General features: G+C 45.3%; 1 protein-coding gene across 1 annotated transcript in view; it reads right to left on the bottom strand.

The window, feature by feature from the left end:
* The window catches only part of kif5c (kinesin family member 5C), a 155,248-nt gene extending 146,764 nt beyond the window's left edge, over positions 1 to 8,484 (bottom strand). Inside the window, exon 1 of the mRNA XM_033024727.1 lies at positions 7,952 to 8,484. Within this exon, the coding sequence (XP_032880618.1) occupies positions 7,952 to 8,080 (129 nt within the window). The 5' untranslated portion in view covers positions 8,081 to 8,484. The remainder of the gene's footprint in view (positions 1 to 7,951) is intronic.
* Positions 8,485 to 20,331: the final 11,847 nt, after the last annotated feature.

Here is a 20,331-nt window from a genome sequence, read left to right as displayed (position 1 = left end):
TGCTAGTTCAAACCAAAGATAGACACCAAATGCTGGAGTGACTCAGCAGGTCAGGCAGCATCTCTGGAGATAAAGAATAGGTGACATTTCGGGTTGGAACCCTTCTTCACTCTGAAGAAAGATTCCAACCTGAAACGTCACCTATTCCATTTCTCCAGAGATGCTGCCTGACCCGCTGAGTTACTCCAGCATTTTGTGTCCATCTGCATTCATAGTTTAATGTTTTTCAAGTTCAAGTGAGTTTATTCAAGTGAAACGGAGGAATTGGGAGAGGGGATGGAATCCTTACAGGAAACATGGTGGGAAGAAGTGTAGTCCAGATAGCCATGGGCATCAGTGGGTTTATAGTGGATGTCGGTCAGTAGTCTATCACCTGCGATGGACAATTTACTGGTGTTGGCAGCATCATCATAAACCTCTCCTGCAGTGTCATCACATATTTCCAGTAATGTGACCAGTTGAGCTTATAGGACTTGATATTACAATCCCTATTAAAATTGGCACCTTCTTAATATCTTGAGTGGAGGTAGGGGTAAAGACCTCATTGGGGTCATCAGATGGGCACCCTCCTCCCTTGGTGTTTCGTTGATATGCCCACAACACCTCCAGAGGGCTCAACAGCAACACCTGGCATCCCAGGTGCGCTCCCCTCCGAAGGTGTAGCCAGTGCTACACCTCCGTCTTAACCAATGCAGTTAAGAGTTCTAGCAGAACCTTGATGCAATTTATCAATTTTCATATTAGCCAAGCCCTTTTATTTAATGCTTCCTTTTTCATTATATATATTACATTCAATTTTTCACTCTTGTCCATTTTTTTCCAAATTAAGAGTGCCTAACAACCTTTATATTCAGAGTTTCCCTTCACCATCCCTAACAGGCCCTTCTAAAGTTGTCCTCTTGTTCTTTAAGCAGAACAAAAAGCATATTTGATCTTACTTGCCAATGCTTATCACACTTTGTTTTCCTAATTTCTTTTTCAATTTCATGCTTACATTCATATATTACATTCTATAATCTCCCAGACATGTTGTTATATTAAGCCCTCAGTTTCTGATGCAAGTATTCCTTTTACCTTATCCTGCCTTCTGAGAATGTTGATAATCAGGAAGCTCAGGGCTTCGCTTTGTATGGAACATGTCACCCAGAGCTCCTCAAATATTCTTCACCAATGTTTCCCACTGCTCTGTGATCCATTTACTTTCAAGTAGTCAAGTCAAGTCAATTTTATTTCTATAGCACATTTAAAAACAACTCTCATTGACCAAAGTGCTTTACATTAGTGCAGTAACTAACATGCTACAAACAGTGGGACATAGATCAACAATACTTACATAAATACATACATACAGCACTCCATCAGAGGACCTCAAGAAAGACTTGAGAGTAGAAATAAGTTTTAAGTCTAGACTTAAAAGAGTTGATGGAGGGACAGTTCTGATGGGAAGAGGGTTGCTCTTCCATAGTCTGGGTGCTGCAACCGCAAAAGCGTGGTCGCCCCTGAGCTTATGCCTAGACCGCGGGATGGTCAGTAACCCCAAGTCGGCCAATCTGAGGGACCTGGTGGTGGTGTGGTGGGTAAGCAGATTTTTGATGTAGGTGGGGGCAAGCCCATTAAGGGCTTTGTATACAAAAGGAAGGAGCTTGAAATTGATTCAGTAGCCCCAGAAATAGTGGATGCATTAGTGATAATTTTTCAAAACTCTTTAGATTCTGGAGTAGTTCCTGAGGATTGGAGGGTACCTAATGTAACCCCACTTTTTAAAAAGGGAGGGAGAGAGAAAACGTGGAATTACAGACCAGTTAGTCTAACATCGGTAGTGGGGAAACTGCTAGAATCAGTTATTAAAGATGGGATAGCAGCACATTTTGGAAAGTGGTGAAATCATTGGACAAAGTCAACATGGATTTATGAAAGGTAAATCATGTCTGACGAATCTTAGAGAATTTTTCGAGGATGTAACTAGTAGAGTGGATAAGGGAGAACCAGTGGATGTGTTATATCTGGACTTTCGACAAGGTCCCACATAAGAGATTAGTATACAAACTTAAAGCACACGGTATTGGGGGTTCAGTATTGATGTGGATAGGGAACTGGCTGGCAGACAGGAAGCAACAAGTAGGAGTAAACGGGTCCTTTTCAGAATGGCAGGCAGTGACTAGTGGGGTACCGCAAGGCTCAGTGCTGGGACCCCAGCTATTTACGATATATATTAATGATTTGGACGAGGGAATTGAATGCAACATCTCCAAGTTTGCGGATGACACGAAGCTGGGGGGCAGTGTTAGCTGTGAGGTGGATGCCAGGAGGCTGCAAAGTGACTTGAATAGGCTGGGTGAGTGGGCAAATGCATGGCAGATGCAGTATAATGTGGGTAAATGTGAGGTTATCCACTTTGGTGGCAAAAACAGGAAAGTAGACTATTATCTGAATGGTGGCCGATTAGGAAAAGGGGAGATGCAACGAGACCTGGGTGTCATGGTACACCAGTCATTGAAAGTAGGCATGCAGGTGCCGCAGGCAGTGAAAAAAGCAAATGGCATGTTAGCATTCATAGCAAAAGGATTTGAGTATAGGAACAGGGAGGTTCTACTGCAGTTGTACAGGGTCTTGGTGAGACCACACCTGGAGTATTGCGTACAGTTTTGGTCTCCTAATCTGAGGAAAGACATTCTTGCCATAGAGGGAGTGCAGAGAAGGTTCACCAGACTGATTCCTCGGATGACAGGACTTTCATATGAAGAAAGACTGGATAGACTCGGCTTGTACTCGCTAGAATTTAGAAGATTGAGGGGGGATCTTATAGAAACTTACAATATTCTTAAGAGGTTGGACAGGCTAGATGCAGGAAGATTGTTCCCGATGTTGGGGAAGTCCAGAACAAGGGGTCACAGTTTAAAGATAAGGGGGAAATCTTTTAGGACCGAGATGAGAAAAACATTTTTCACACAGAGTGGTGAATCTGTGGAATTCTCTGCCACAGAATGTAGTTGAGGCCAGTTCATTGGCTATATTTAAGAGGGAGTTAGATGTGGTCCTTGTCGCTAAAGGTATCAGGGGGTATGGAGAGAAGGCAGGTACAGGATACTGAGTTGGATGATCAGCCATGATCATATTGAATGGCGGTGCCGGCTCGAAGGGCCGAATGGCCTACTCCTGCACCTATTTTCCATGTTTCTATTCAGACCTGCACTGGGAGCCAGTGGAGAGAGGCCAGAATCGGGGTGGTGTGGTCCCTTTTTCGGGTGCCCGTCAGGAGTCTCGCTGCGGCGTTTTGGACCAATTGTAGGCGGGACAGGGATGATTGGCTGATGCCAGTGTAAAGGGAGTTACGGTAATCAAGGCGGGAGGAGATAAATGAGTGGATGACCTTTTCCAGGTCGTCAATTTGGAGGAAAGGTTTTATTTTTGCTATCGTCCGAGGCTGGAAGAAGCTAGCTTTTACCACGGCATTGACTTGTTTGTCAAATTTCAATGCGGAGTCAAATATCACACCAAGGTTTTTGACGTGAGATTTGAGTAATGGGGTAAGGCTTCCAAGGCTGCCTGCTATCATTTTGATGGAGTCCGAGAGGCCGAGTAGGATGACCGCAGACTTATTCTCATTTAGTTGGAGGACGTTCTGGGCCATCCAACACTTTATATCCTCGAGGCAGTGGATAAGGCTGAGTAGATTTGATCGGCTGTTGGGTTTCAGGGGGAGATAGAGTTGCATAGCAGTGGAAGGAAATGCTGTGCCTTTGAATGACTTGGCCTAAGGGGAGCATATACAGGGAGAAGAAAATGGTGCCTAGGATGGAGCCTTGTGGAACCCCGCAGCTAAGGTTAGCTGGGGAGGAGAACGAGCTACCTATGTTTGTAGAGAAACTCCTATCTTTGAGGTAGGAGACGAACCAGCTCAGGGCAGTGCCATCAATACCAACCGGAGACGGTCAATTAGGATGGTGTGGTTGACTGTATCAAATGCTGCGCTGAGGTCGAGAAGGAGCAGGATTGCACAGTCGCCCGAGTCATTTCCTCTCCACTTTTCTCAGTCTTATAACATGGGATCTTCTCCAATTTAGAACACTGTGTCTTTGCTCAAGATTCCAGCATCTGCAGTTCCTCATGTCTACTTTGTTTTATCTTTGTCCCTTTCCATATCTCTGCAATATTTAGCTGAATTATAGACACAAAAAACTGGAGTCATTCAGCGGGACAGGCAGCATCTCTGGAAAGAAGGAATGGGTGACGTTTCGGGTCGAGACCATTCTTCAGACTGGAGACTTAGCTGAATTATGATTACTCTCACACAATAGGTCTGTTACAGACATTCCTTCCACCTGCCCATCTTCATAACCGAAAGCCGAATCCAGAATTACACCTCCCATCCTTTGTTTGTGCTTATTACTTAATTGTTTTTTTTAATTAAATCTCTTGAATACAACTTAAGAATTCTGTGCACTCTATGTCATTCACATTGACAGCATCCTATTTAAAGGTTGGATCATTGAAATCTCCCACTATTATTGCTTTAGTGCCCTTGTGTTTTTCAGAAATTTGCAAACACGTTTGGCCTTTGATCTCCCAGCATTTTAAGGAATAACTTTTGGAAAAAGTTCAAAAGCCCACCATTAATTGCTATGGATAATAACTGGAAATGTTATGTCTTTCCATACATAAACACAAAAAGGAATATACAATCAGATAATGATCATTACTGTTTAACTCCATGTTATCCTTAAATTTCTAGATATCTTCAGCTGGTCGACAAACAAAATCTTGGATATTTTAATTACTTTCTCCCCCCCCCCCCCTCAATAAAAGATAACAAAGATAACACTCCTTCAAGGTGACAAATTAAAAATGGAACTGATTTATTAACAGCCCAATCTTTTGCCTTCACAGTAACATGCTAAGTACTGGCTTTGTTTTCTTCACTTACCAAACCACCCATCCACTCCTTAAATGGAAGATAGACAAAAAACCTGGAGTAACTAAATGCTTCCACTGAATGGGCAGCCAATCTTTTACTAGTCTATGCTCTTTTATTAGTCGACAGTTAACATGTTGAACTCAAAAGCACACACTGCAAATTTCTAAATATGGCTCAAACTCATTCCAAGCTCCCCAATCCCTCCTTCCTGCTCCCAACTTCTACTTCACATATGGGATTACTGGGTTGACAGGCAATCACAGTATTTATTCAATTGCTGATGCTAATGCATGGTTTCATAATATTTTGTTTGTGTCGTATGCATTTGATTCTTGAGTACAAAGATTTAGCTTTCAACTTATCCATCAATTGATTTTAAAAAAAGATACAAAATTCACTATATTAACCATAAGTCAAAGTCAGAAATAAGAATGTTTATTCGGTAATTCTATTGGAAAGATAAATTTGTGAAAAGTGTATTGTGAAATGTCTGTGAAGTACATCATAGATAGGAGCAATCATTTCACGCCAGCATGTTTCACTGAGAATATTGTCGGTCTACAACAGAATTTAGCATTGCTAGCTTCATATCTAGGAAACAGATTGGAAAATTATGTAGCTCAGTATGCTGGCATGAAAACCCCTGGCAAAATTGGTCATGTTAGGTAAAACGCAACTGTTCCAAAGGATGTCTTGGGACCTCATTAAATTTAAAATGTAAAAAAAGATCACTTGTACTGTCTGCAGTAATACAATGAGAAGTGCAAGTCCCCAAGAGATGCAGGCTGTCTCCTCAGCATGGACATAGATGTCAACCTGTACTGAAAGCAGCAATCTCAAATTACACTCAAATGCTGCTTTGTGCATTCTACTGCAATAACACAAAAATGGCAGTCCAATAGCATCCTGGAATGTTATTGTTAATCCATATCAAACAATATCGAAACCTTTGGCTTGTCATTGAAACTGCTGCAGATCCATGTACAATGACTTTAAATATGGAAAATACACTTAACTAGTCAGTATGGATTTTTTCTTCCTCACCATCCTTATCATTTGCTTCCTCCCTTTCAAACATCCTGGTATTACATTACAAAGAAAGTTGGTCATATTTCACTGTAACAACTATAACAATCAGGCTTAATTCCAGTAAGAGGAGCTTTTACTCTGTATAGATTATGTTTATCACTTCCCCATGTGAGTTTCCCTGTAGGCTCTTGTAAACAAAGAGGGGAAAAAAGGCACCCATCTTAGAAGTGACAATGGCCCAAATCATTCAGATCATTTGTACTTATATTCATGGAATATTTCAACCTTTTAAATCTCACACAAATAAAAAGATTTACAAGAGTTGAACTGGAAAGATACCTGAAAAGCTTAAAGATTCAAAGATCATTTTGAGAGGAATTACTTTAATAGAGGTCATTGTGATTACAAACTGTTTTTAAACAAATAAAGGTGCTTTCACTGAGATGAATCAAAAGCAGGGTCCACGAATCGAACATAGCCACCAATTAATCCACAGATGAATTTAGAAGACATTTATTTCCCCAAAGGCTGGCAAGAATACATGGAGCTCACTGACTCAAGCAACTGAGGTGAATCACATGGACGACTTGAGAATAAACACAGGAAGAATAAATTAATAGAGGGATCTGCTGATATGGCAATGAATGTGGGGATATTCACAGGAAACATGGATCAGTTGTGATTAAATGGCTTTTATCTAGGTGCAGACTGAGTAATGATACACATAACATTTGTCAATATTCCACAATGCACCAGTGTCAAAAGACAATGAGGATATAATAATGTATTAGGCGGTGGACTTACAATTAACTGGTCTGACTTGGCTGGTGTCAGTTATACAATAGCGTGCAAGGTACCCAAGGCTATGGGGAAAATGGTGGAAGCAAATGAGCCTCATTCTCCAGCCATGATCACTGTGCAGTGCTGCCTGCCACCTTGAACCTGGCTGTTTTAGTATCCACAATATCATGGATGCCAAGCACTCAATTCCCAATCTGTTCCATGGGGCATAATTCTGGAGTGCAGGCACCCGAGAAGAACCAGCACCCGGAAATGGGGCGGCAGAAGCCATCAGTCACAATTTATAAATCAATTCTGCAGAGTGCAGGTCGATTTGCTGCCAATGGGTGGGTTCCCCCCCCCCCCATGAGCAGTGCGAGTGAATGCCACAGGAGGCAGAACTGCGCTTGCTCCCTGCGTCCAATGACATCATGTTGATCAATTTCAGGCTGCAGAACCAGGGAGAAACGGCGAGGATGTTTGCAATCGCCCTTGCAAAAAAAAAAAAAAACCCCACTAAAGTGACAACAAAAGTGACCAAATATGCAATCGCTTTAATCTCAACAGTGTTCCCACTAACAAGCATCCTTGCATTGATTGGCACAGGCTGATCGATAATTATAACCCCCTGCTCCCTTCCATACTAATAGGCAATAGAAAATGTGACGTTTCCCAGTAATTCGACTAAAGTGTATTTAAAATTACTCTTTGCATCTGATGCATTGTTTATTTTCCCCTTCTCTGGGGTGTTTCCAATTCCAACGAGGATACCATCAATTCTGATATCCCTTCGCTATCGCTCGTTTAAAGCAGTCACAATTGATTTTAGTTATGGCGTTACGTGGAGTTTGGTTTAACAATGAAACATGAAAGGCGGAAATCTGTCGGGAGAGGTTACCTGTCGAAATAAAAGAAAAATGCGCACAGATCATCTGCAATCAAATCTCGTCAGGTCACACCGTATTTCTAAGTGAATAATGTACATAACAGTGAACACAAAACACTAGACAATCGTTGTTCATTTCGTGACTAATCACATTGGACATCTCATCACGCCCCAGACACACCGATTGTGCATTGGCAGCAGAAACCAAGATTACATTACAGCGATTATCCTGCGCCAAACAATACAACATAATCCATTAAATCCTACAAAATAACTTTAATTCCAACAAAAAAAACCTCTCGAGGGGTTTTTTTCCCCCCAAACGGGAAGCAAAAACCTACCCCAAGAAGATTGACTGTGTCGTCGCCCTTAAATTTCGGGATGAACTTGTCTCCTCTCAGGATCTCTGACTGATTCAACGGCCTGAATCGGCACATTACTTTAATGCTGCATTCAGCTGGGTCCGCCATCTCTCGCCTTTTGCCAGCAACAATGCGGGATCACCAGCAAACCTCCGAGGAGGTAAAAGGGAATAGATCCAACACGGAGAATGCGGGAGGAGCCCTTCACCTCTCGCTGAACATGGCAGCAATCAATGCACTGCAATCCTCTTTAGTCACTAAAGATGCTACGGTTTCTGAATCAAGATGTGCAACTGTGAGCGTTACGTTTAAAAGAAAATAAACTGATACTGGCGATGAAAATAACACTTCAAGATCAATGCATTAACTTCTCAAGGTCAGTCAGCGGGCGCTCCTGCGAAACAGACAGCGGTGCTTGCCGGCTTAGCATCTGCATCCTCGGCTTCTCGCTGCCATCCCGCATCAGCACCAACACCTTCTCCTCGGCTCCAGCTCCGCTTCTGTCCCTGGGGCTCGCTCACGTCACATCATTACCTCAGCCGCAGCCTCCTCTCGCGATCACCGAGGCTCCTGGGAAATGCAGTTCCTGCGGGTGGCAGTGACAATTAAAGTCATGGAGTCATAGAGATATAAGGACAAGGACATAGAGACATAGTCATATTGTCATTGGGACATATAGACACAGTAATAGAGACAGAGCTATAGAGGTATAGCAACATAGAGACAGAGTCATTGAGGCTGGAGACATTGTCATAGAGGCAGAGAGGCACGGAGTCATAGAGACATATAACCATATATAACCATATAACAATTACAGCACGGAAACAGGCCATCTCGACCCTTCTAGTCCGTGCCGCACACGTATTCTCCCCTAGTCCCATATACCTGCGCTCAGACCATAACCCTCCATTCCTTTCCCGTCCATATAACTATCCAATTTATTTTTAAATGATAAAAACGAACCTGCCTCCACCACCTTCACTGGAAGCTCATTCCACACAGCCACCACACTCTGAGTAAAGAAGTTCCCCCTCATGTTACCCCTAAACTTCTGTCCCTTAATTCTCAAGTCATGTCCCCTTGTTTGAATCTTCCCTACTCTCAGTGGGAAAAGCTTATTCACGTCAACTCTGAGGCATAGTCTTAGAAGGCTTTTGATAAGGTTCCCCATAAGCGGTCCCTGTACAAGCTCAACCATGTAGGAATAGACAGCAACCTCTTAAAATGGATTGAGATCTTTTTGACAAGGAGACACCAGCGAGTTCTCTTGGAGGGGAGAGACGTCTATTGAAACTTCTGTGACATCAGGTGTACCACATAGACTGCCATGGGTCCATTGCTCTTCCTACTGTATTTCAATGACATCCCAAATGCAGTTTCGTCCAGAGTTCAACTCTTCGCAGATGATGCCGTAATTTATAGAGAGATTAAAACACCAGAAGACAGCTTGTCCTTACAGAAGGATTTGGATGCTCTCTGTGAGTGGGGAAAACCTGGCAGAGTTCAAGTTCAAGTGAGTTTATTGTCATTTGTCCCTATATAACCATATAACAATTACAGCACGGAAACAGGCCATCTCGACCCTTCTAGTCCGTGCCGAACACATAATCTCCCCTAGTCCCATATACCTGCGCTCAGACCATAACCCTCCATTCCTTTCCCATCCATATAACTATCCAATTTATTTTTAAATGATAAAAACGAACCTGCCTCCACCACCTTCACTGGAAGCTCATTCCACACAGCTACCACTCTCTGAGTAAAGACGTTCCCCCTCATGTTACCCCTAAACTTCAGTCCCTTAATTCTCAAGTCATGTCCCCTTGTTTGAATCTTCCCTACTCTCAGTGGGAAAAGCTTTTCCACGTCAACTCTGTCTATCCCTCTCATCATTTTAAAAACCTCTATCAAGTCCCCCCTTAACCTTCTGCGCTCCAGAGAATAAAGCCCTAACTTGTTCAACCTTTCTCTGTAACTTAGTGGCTGAAACCCAGGCAACATTCCAGTAAATCTCCTCTGTACTCTCTCTATTTTGTTGACATCCTTCCTATAATTAGGCGACCAAAATTGTACACCATACTCCAGAATTGGCCTCACCAATGCCTTGTACAATTTTAACATTACATCCCAACTTCTATACTCAATGCTCTGATTTATAAAGGCCAGCACACCAAAAGCTTTCTTTACCACCCTATCTACATGAGATTCCACTTTCAGGGAACTGTGCACAGTTATTCCCAGATCCCTCTGTTCACCTACATTCTTCAATTCCCTACCATTTACCATGTATGTCCTATTTTGATTTGTCCTGCCAAGATGTAGCACCTCACACTTATCAGCATTAAACTCCATCTGCCATCTTTCAGCCCACTCTTCCAACTGGCATAAATCTCTCTGTAGACTTTGAAACTCTACTTCATTACCCGCAACCCCACCTATCTTAGTATCATCTGCATACTTACTAATCCAATTTATCACACCATCGTCCAGATCATTGATGTACATGACAAACAACAGTGGACCCAACACAGATCCCTGTGGCACCCCACTCGTCACTGGCCTCCAACCTGACAAACAACCATCCACCATTACTCCCTGATAGGACAATGAAATTCTTGCTTTGCTTCAGCACACAGAACATAGTAGGCATTTACTACAAAACAGATAAGTGTGTCCATATCTTCGTATATATTACTAAAATTCTGTTCTTGACCAGTTTTGGCCATCTGTGCTGTGATTTCCAAGAGAACGCCGCCACCTACGGCCGTCATTTTTGGCCACCTTGCTCAAAGCCCCCCTCCGCCGTATGTGTGCTGAGGATTTTTCCCGTCGATGAAAAACGACAGAGATATTAATGTTTTTACAAAATGCCCCATTCTCTCTGCTGCCCTTGCTGGCGGCAGGGGGGAGGGACTATAAAACCAGGAAGTGGTGTGCCTCAATCAGTCTCTCCAAGTGGTGTGCCTCAATCAGTCTCTGCAAGTGGTGTGCCTCAATCAGAGCTATGAATAGCACTGAACAAATGTCTCCACAGCTGTGAGTACCCATTATGCGGTTTGAAAATGAAAATATGGTTAGTTTGAGGGAAAAAAAGCACTGCCTGCAAATGGTTGTTTGGGTTGAAGTAAAAAGGAACCCTCTCTCTCTCTCTCTCTCTCTCTCTCCCCCCCCCCCCACCCTCCCTCTCTCTCCCCTCCTCTCTCTCCCCACCTCTCTCCCTCTCCCTCTCCCTCTCTCTCTCTCCCTCTCTCTCTCTCTCTCTCCCTCTCTCTCTCTCCCTCTCTCTTTCTCTCTCTCTCTCTCTCCCCGTCTCTCTCCCTTTCTCTCTCTCTCTCCTCCTCTCTCCCCCCCCTCTCCCCATCCCCCCCTCCTCTCCCCCCCCCTCCTCTCTCCCCCCCTCCTCTCTCCCCCCCTCCTCTCTCCCCCCCCTCCTCTCTCCCCCCCTCCTCTCTCCCCCCCTCCTCTCTCCCCCCCTCCTCTCTCCTCCCCCCTCCTCTCTCCCCCCCCTCCTCTCTCCCCCCCTCCCCTCTCCCCCCCTCCCCTCTCCCCCCCTCCCTCCTCCCCCCCTCCTCCTCTCCCCCCTCTCCCCCTCTCCCCCTCTCCCCCATCTCCCCCTCTCCCCCCTCTCCCTCCTCTCCTCCTCATCCCCCTCGTCCCCCTCTCCTCCTCTCCCCCCCCCTCTCCCCCTCTCCTCTCCCCCCTCTCCTCTCCCCCCTCTCCTCTCCCCCCTCTCCTCTCCCCCCTCTCCTCTCCCCCCTCTCCTCTTCCCCCCTCTCCTCCCCCCCCTCTCCTCTCTCCCCTCTCCTCTCCCCCCTCTCCTCCTCCTCCTCCTCCCCCCCTCTCCTCCTCCTCACCCCCCTCTCCTCCTCCTCCTCCTCCCCCCCTCTCCTCCTCCTCCCCCCCCTCTCCTCCTCCTCTCCCCCCCTCTCCTCTCCCCCCTCCCCCTCTCTCTCTCCCCCCCTCCTCTCCTCTCCCCCCCTCCCCCTCTCTCGCCCCTCTTTTTCTCCCTCTCCTCCCCTCCATCCCCTCCCCCACCGTCCCTCCCCTAAACCCCCCTCCCCTCCACACACGCCTACCCACTTCCCTCCCCCTCCCTGCTCCCCACCTCTCCCCCTCACCCCCCTCTCAGCACCCCCTCTCTCTCCCCCTCACTCACCCTCTCTCTCTCCTCCCCCCCACCTTTCCCCCTTCACCCACCCTCCCCCCTTCACCCACCCTCCCTCTTCTCCTCCTCTCCAACCCCCATCCCTCTTGCCCCTCTCTGTGTCTCTGTCTTTCTCTCTGTCTCTGCCCCTTCTCTCAGCCCTCACTCTCTAACCCCCCCCCCCCCTCCCTCTCTAGATGTGACTGCAAGTTGGGGGCTATGCGTCAGTAGATAGGGTGGCTATGGGGTAAAAGGAGCAAATTAATAATATTAATATAATATCAAAGGGGGTAATTAGCGTGAGTGCAGGGGGGGGGGGGATAGTTAGTGTGTGTGATGCTGCATGCCGCCTCCCCCACCACAACCGCATGTGGGGGGAACAGACCCAACGGGTCTGCACTTGGTCTAGTACCATAATATAAATATATACACACATGGATAAATAAACTGATGTCATTCAATACAACCAAATGTCATACCATGCATGTCTCACACAAGATCAAACAACTTTTATTGGAATACTACATGGGTAGCCGTACATTGCTTGCTGTCAACCATCACCCATGTCTAGGAGTCGAATTAAGCAAAGATTTAAGTTGGGCGACGCATATTAATCAAGTGTCTAACAAGGCAAATAGAACTCTCGGCCTTCTCAAGATAAATTTTCACGCATGTAGTACATTTGTCAAAGAGAATGCATACAAGTCCTTGGTCAGGCCCAAATTGGAGTATTGTGGAGCCGTGTGGGATCCTTTCAACAACAACAACAAGATCACCCTGGAGAAAGTACAACGCCGTACAACGCCGAGCAGCCCGCTTTGTATGTAATGACTACAAGCGCAAATCAAGGGTGAATAATATACTGACTTCTCTCGGATGGGATACCCTAGAGCTCCGCAGAATCAGGCTAAGACATTGCAATTTACAAGGAGATTCACAAAATCACGCTATCAAATCTCCCGTCATCCTAGAGCTCCAACTGCATGGAGTCATAGAGACAGAGTCATAGAAACAATGAGGCATAGAGACATACGTTGTGTCATAGAGACATAGTCACAGAGATATACAGCATGGAACTAGGCCCTTCTGCCCAACCTGCCCACACCGGCCAACATGCCCATCGACACTAGTCCCACCTGCCTGCTTTTGGCCCATATCCCTTTGAACCTGTCCTATCCATGTACCTAAGATAGACACAAAATGCTGTAGTAACTCAGCGGGACAGGCACCATTTCTAGAGAGAAGGAATGGGTATTGTTTCGTCAAGACCCTTCTTCAGATTAGAGTAAGAGTCTTACAGCGTGGAAACAGGTTCTTCGACCCAACTTGCCATCACCGGCAAACATGTCCCATCTACGCTAGTCCCACCTGCCTACTTTTGGTCCATATCCCGCTAAACCTGTCCTACCCATGTACCTGTCCAATTGTTTCCAAAATGTTGCAATAGTACCTGTCTCAACTACCTCCCCTGGCAGCTCGTTTCATATACCCACCACCCTTTGTGTGAAAAAGTTAGCATCCAGATTCCTATTAAATCTTTCCCCCTTCACTTAAACCTATGTCCTCTAGTTCTCAATTACCCTACTCTGGACAAGAGACTCGTGCGTCTACCCAATTTATTTCTCTCATGATTTTATACACCTCTACAAGATCACTCCTCATCCTCCTGCATTCCACGGAATAGTGTCCCAGCCTGCTTAATCTATCCCTGCAGCTCAGACCCTCGGGTCCTGGCAACATCCTCGGAAATCTTCACTGTCCCCTTTCCAACTTGACAACATCCTTCCTATAGCATGGTGCCCAGAACTGAACACAATACTGTAAATGCGGGCTCACCAGCATCTTATATAACCACAACATGTCCTCCCAACTTCTATTCTCAATACTCTGAGCAATGAAGACCAATATGCAATGAAGACCAATACACTACCTTCAAGGAGCCATGCACTTGCATTCCTAAATCCCTCTGCTCTACAACACTCCCCAGAGCCCTGCCATTCACTGTGTAGGCCCTGCCCATGTTAGACTTTCCAAAATGCAACACCTCACATTTCTCTGTATTAAATTGCATCAACCATTCAACCCACTTGGCCAACCAATCAAGATTTTGCTGCAATTTTTGAGAACCATCTTCACTATCTGCAAAACCACCCACTTTTGGAGCAGCTAATCATCCCATGTGGCTGCAGAGCAAAGTCTGCAGAGGAGGAAGGCAAAGGGAAATGTTTGGCTGCTCTGAGAGTTTACTACTCCTCTCCTCTCACTCATCCTTCCCTACACCATTTCCTCCCCATCCCTTTTTCCACATTCTTAACCCAGCAATCCCTCCTCTCCCCCTTTTCTCCACCTTATCCCCTTCCTCCATCCTACCCTCTTCCTCCCGCCCTTTCTCCACCCCTCCTTCCTCCACCCTCCTCCCTTCCTCCATCCTGCCTCCTTTCTCCACCCTCTGCCCTTCCTCCCCCATCCTCCTTCCCTTCCCTCCTCCATCCTTCCTTCACCCTTTCTCATTCCATTACCCTTCCTCTCTCCACAACCCTTTCCTCCACTCTCCTCCCTTCCGCTAACTCCTCCCTCCCCCTTTCCTCCACCCCTCCTTCCATCTTCCCCTTCCTTTATCCCTGCCTCCTCCCCCTGACCATTTCTCCCTCCCTCCACCCCTCCTCCCTCCATATTCCCCAGCAAAACAATAAATTAGCAAATAATATTATAACGAACAATAGGACAACCTTCAGATAAACAGTTCCTTAGAGGTCGTGAACAAGGAATTAATAATAGAAAATAGAAAAATAGAAGAGATCCAATTAGTTTGCATTTATCTTCATGGTAGAAGACACTAAATGATTAATAATGATGATCCATGGACTTTGAGAAGGTACATACCTTGAACAATCCCTATCAGAGAAGAAACAAGATAGGCAAGGCTCTCGAACAGAACGCATAGAGTCAGAGGTATATGGTGCATGAAGGTTGGGTATGTATAGGTGTCACAATGCAGACAAGGTTCACCAGGTTGATGGATGACGGGGTTGACATGAAGACTTGCCAGGCCTAAACCCACTGGAATTTAAAAGGATGAGAGGTGATTTCAATGAAACATATGAGAAACTGATGGAGATGCTGAAAGAATGTTCCCTCTCCTGCAGATGTTCAGAACTTAGGAGGCATAGCTTCTGAATAAGGGGTCACATTTTAAGATGGATATGAGAAGGAATTTATTCTCTCAGGTGGCTGTGGTGCTTTGGAGCTGAGGAGACAGAGTGATAGAATGTACTGGACTCAAGGCAGCAATGAGCAGGCATTTGAACTGCAAGGGAGTTAAAGAGGTCGAGGAAAGAGCAGGACAGTGATGCTCAGCTAACCTGGTCACCCTGGCTCCGCAAGTCAATCCGTTCATCTCCAAAATCAGCCATGATCATACTGACTAGAGACAGACTCGGGCAGACCCCTGTTGCTGCCATTTCCATCTCTCCTTCCCTACCTTGTCCCTCCCAACCTCCATCCATCCATACTCATCTCTCCTCCCTAAGTCTGCAGCCTCAGATACTTGCAACATGAATCTGATGAATAATTCAGTGTCCTTCGCCTAATGCACGGCATTCATTGATGGGCATTTGAAAGTTCAAAGGCAGATGATGAAAGAATTACTTATTGCAACTCATTACCCTTAGCATTTCTAAGATTGAAAGGAACAGAATGGATTTGAAGGGATTTTTCATGTTGATGAACGTTGAATGTTCAATGCAAGAGCAGCAACATTGGCCTGGAATATTTCCCTTGGGTCCAACTGGACAGGTTGAAATTTGGCACATGCAATTTTGTGATGGGATACAATCAGGAAATGATATATGGGGCATACATGGGTAGGACAGGTTTGGAGGAAAGGTTTGGAGGGATATAGACCAAACGCAGGAAGGTGGGACTAGTGTAGCTGGTGTGAGCAAGTTGGGCTGAATGGCCTGTTTTCACTCTATGACTCTATGACTCTACCATTGTTAAGCTGACAGGGATCACTTTGGCCACACCTAGAGGCAGAGATAGGCCCAATCAAAATCCTAACAAGGGGCCCAATGCATGATTTAGGACCTAATTCATAAATTTATTGGCCTCTGATTGCAACAAACATTGAATTTGTCATGTTTTCACCCATATCAGGTCAACGTGTGGCCCAAGAGTAATTCTTGCAGAAGATAGGCACAAAATCAAGGGTTCAGGCAGCATCTCTGGAGAAAAGGAATAGGTGACATTTTTGGTCCAGACCCTTCTTCAGACTGAGAGTCAGGGGAAAGGGAAACTAGAGGTATGAAAAGGTTCAGGACAAATCAGAGCCATCATTGATGATAAAGGAAAGGTGGAGTTCCCAATGGTCCATTGTTGGCTGTGGAAGAAGTGATAACAAAGGGATATACTGTATTGATGCAAACAGTGGTACTGGCAGTTCGGCTAGGGTGGGGGAGGAACACAGAGAGAGGGAATGCAAGGGTTACTAGAAATTTGAGAAATCAATACTCATACTGATGGGTTGTAAGCTGCCCAAGCAAAATATGAGGTGCTGTTCCTCCAATTTGCATTTGACCTCACTCTGACCGTGGAGGAGGCCAGTGATTATTAAGAATCAGACCAATGATTGGCTTCAATTAAATAATTAAGTGTTAAAATATACTAGACCAAGTGGGACCCGTTGGGTCCCGTTCCACCAACGCAATATTCCACCACTCACCCATAGCCCCCAACTGTGCAGGCGCAGCTCATTTCCCCTCATCGCCCAGCACTCCCTCCCCCTCTTCTTCACTCTCCCTCTTCTTTCCCCTATCCTCCTCCCCTCCCCCTCTCCCTCCCACACCTCTCCCTCCCTCTCCTTTCCCCTAACCTCAGTCACTCCCTCTCTCCCTCCCTCCCTCCCTCCCTCCATCTTCCTGCTCCCCATTCCCTACCTCCCCCCTATCCCACTCCCCCACTAAACACAATGTTTAAATAATTCTCGCCCTTTCCTCTTCCTCCCTCCCTCTCCTTACAACAATGTAACAAAAGTCTCATTGCACTGGGAGTCTTGTCATTTGTTAACATTGTAATGGGCAGGGCAAGTATTTTATGTAAATGAGATTTGGGATCCCATTATGATGTCAAACGCTGATGTCATACGCATGGTACACAAAATTGCTGGAGGAACTCAGCGGGTGCAGCAGCATCTATGGAGCGAAGGAAATAGGCGACGTTTCGGGCCGAAACCCTTCTTCAGACTGATGGGGGGTGGGGAAAGAAAGAAGGAAAAAGGGAGGAGGAGGAGCCCGAGGGCGGGCGGATGGGAGGGTGGGAGGAGACAGCTAGAGGGTGAAGGAAGGGGAGGGGACAGCACAGGCTAGCCAAATTGGGGGAATTCAATGTTGATGCCATAAGGGCGCAAGGACCCCAGACGGAATATGAGGTGCTGTTCCTCCAATTTCCGCTGTTGCTCACTCTGGCAATGGAGGAGACCCAGGACAGAGAGGTCGGATTGGGAATGGGAGGGGGAGTTGAAGTGCTGAGCCACCGGGAGGTCAGGTAGGTTAAGGCGGACTGAGCGGAGGTGTTCGGCGAAACGGTCGCCCAACCTACGCTTGGTCTCACCGATGTAAATTAGCTGACATCTAGAGCAGCGGATGCAGTAGATGAGGTTGGAGGAGATACAGGTGAACCTTTGTCGCACCTGGAACGACTGCTTGGGACCTTGAATGGAGTCGAGGGGGGAGGTGAAGGGACAGGTGTTGCATTTCTTGCGGTTGCAACGGAAAGTGCCCGGGGAGGGGGTGGTGCGGGAGGGAAGGGAAGAATTGACGAGGGAGTTGCGGAGGGAGCGGTCTTTGCGGAAGGCAGACATGGGGGGAGATGGGAAGATGTGGCGAGTGGTGGGGTCACGTTGGAGGTGGCGGAAATGGCGGAGGATTATGTGATGTCATACGCATAACTGGCAGTGCAAGATTTTTGTCAAACTGGATTTTGTAAAGTTTAAAATGTGAATAACTTGTAAAATATACCATCAATCTGAACTAAACTTGATACCCCATGCCACAGGACAAAGGTGAGTAAGGTGGGCCAGAAATTGTACTGCTATTATGTACTGTTTTGGCATAATTTCAGGATCACACAGACAGACAGACAACATAACAAACAAGATGAAAGTTTTAGTAATATACTAGACCAAGTGCAGACCCGTTGGGTCACAGGAGGCGTGGTCCTACAACTCAAGCCATTCCCGAATGTAAGTGAAGCTGATCACTGCTAGCCGAGTCATTGTGATATCATCAGTTGAGGCTGGGTGTTTTAAATTCAGTCTTTTGATTTTTTTAAACTTTAATCAGTAATAAGTCGATAAATCAAGCATAAAATGTTCAGTGGTCTCTACCTAGAGGGGAAAAATGTGAATCAGAATATGTAAAAATCTTGTGAAAGTTGGTATTTTTAAAACCTTAATCGTGAATAACGTCAAATATAGGATGAAATCTTCAGTGAAGCTGATCACTGCTAGCCGAGCCATTGTGACGTCATCGGTTGAAGCTGGTCGTATTAAATTCAAAGTCTTTTGATTTTTTTAAACTTTTAATCAGTAATGTCGAGAATTAGTCGAGAAATAAAGCATTAAATGTTCAGTGAAGGTGATCTCTGCCTCGAGGGAAAAAATGTCAATCAACATATGCAAAAATGTAATTGTTACCACGTAGTGTTTTAGCAAAGTAAAGAAAACACATATACACACACATATACACATGTACAAGATCAGAATTTTATTAAGTATATGAAATGATAGATATATATGTGAAATTGTAGTTGAGAGAAGTGCTCCTCCTGGTCCACAATAGAGATGCAGGCTCTTGTGTGTCAGTAACCACTCAGTCCCCAATGCAATTACATTTCTTTCACCCCAAGGCTCAGGACTGATTACTGAGGGATACCCTGGAACTGGGTGCAAATTACACAGAGTCTCAATAGGAACAGGCCAGAGGTTCCTGTACTCCTGTCAGTATACACTAAGAGGTTGAAACCAGTACAAAATCCAACGTAACTCTAAGAATGAAAATTCACTGTAACATAAATATAAATAAATTTCACGTCTATATGTGCGGAGTGAGTGTGCGACATGGCATATACCATGCCTAATCAAGGTGAGCTACTTAAATGATGACATTTCGATTTATTTTTGGAAATATTTGGAGGACAGAAAATATGTTCCTATCTTTCCCAGCCACGTTTGCCCAAGTTTTATCCTCATTTCACTTTCTGTTCTTGGTTGGCATCCCACTAACTGGCAGGCTTCAGTTCACTAGTATGAAATTCATCAGTGAACCAGTTTTCAGTACCATTGGGTGCATTAATGACCCTGTCCCATGATGCGCGTTCATTCAAGAGCTCTCCCGAGTTTTAAAAAAATCAAACTCGTGGTACGCACGGAGAATGAACGTAGCGGGTACGTCTGAGCTCGGGTACGTCTCTTGGCGGCTTGTAACGCTGACGGCAGGTGCTCGGTAAAACTCGCTAGCAGCAGGTAAGCTCGGGAAGACTCGTGAAGATTTTTCAACATGTTGAAAAATGTCCACGAGAGCGCCGAGTACCGACGAGCGGCCATTACCGTAAATCTCCGAGTTCGAATCAGGGCAAACATGGGAGAACTCTTGAATTAGCTCGTACAGTGGGTCAGGGCTTTAAAGCTTTTCCTGTCCCCAAATCCATCCTCAGTTCAAGCTGGATTTACTTACATGGTCTTTGCCTGGTGGGGTAAAATATTGAAGTTTAACTCTCTTTTGCAAAGGTACCACAATTTATACTCTAAGTTTAGCAGATAAGCAGTACAAATAGGACCTTAAAATCAAATTGTTAATCTAAGCTACACTACAGCTAATGACTGTAATTTTATTTTCACCATTTTGTGCCTATTTGTCCACATGTTACATTTCATAATCATCAACATTAAATCTTATCCTCTTAAATCTGATTTTTGTATAAATGGAACAAATCCTTCATACATTTTTGATGCCTTTTTTTATCCCCTGCTCTCTTTATGTTGTCTGCATATTTATGCTCCACTCGTCACCATTAATGTGTGTGGCTTGACAGAGGCAGCAGGCTATACAAACCTATACCCTCACCTAATGTCTGCCCATATGCTGCACCTGTTGGTGTTGCTGGATGAGAAATGGAAATGTACTCTAGCCAAACTATCTTTGCCTCTTTTACAAGGCTA

This window comes from Amblyraja radiata, chromosome 7, assembly GCF_010909765.2.
Source record: "Amblyraja radiata isolate CabotCenter1 chromosome 7, sAmbRad1.1.pri, whole genome shotgun sequence".
Taxonomy (NCBI): domain Eukaryota; kingdom Metazoa; phylum Chordata; class Chondrichthyes; order Rajiformes; family Rajidae; genus Amblyraja; species Amblyraja radiata.
The sequence above is the reverse complement of the archived record's forward strand: the minus strand, read 5'-3'. Positions and strand labels throughout refer to the sequence as shown.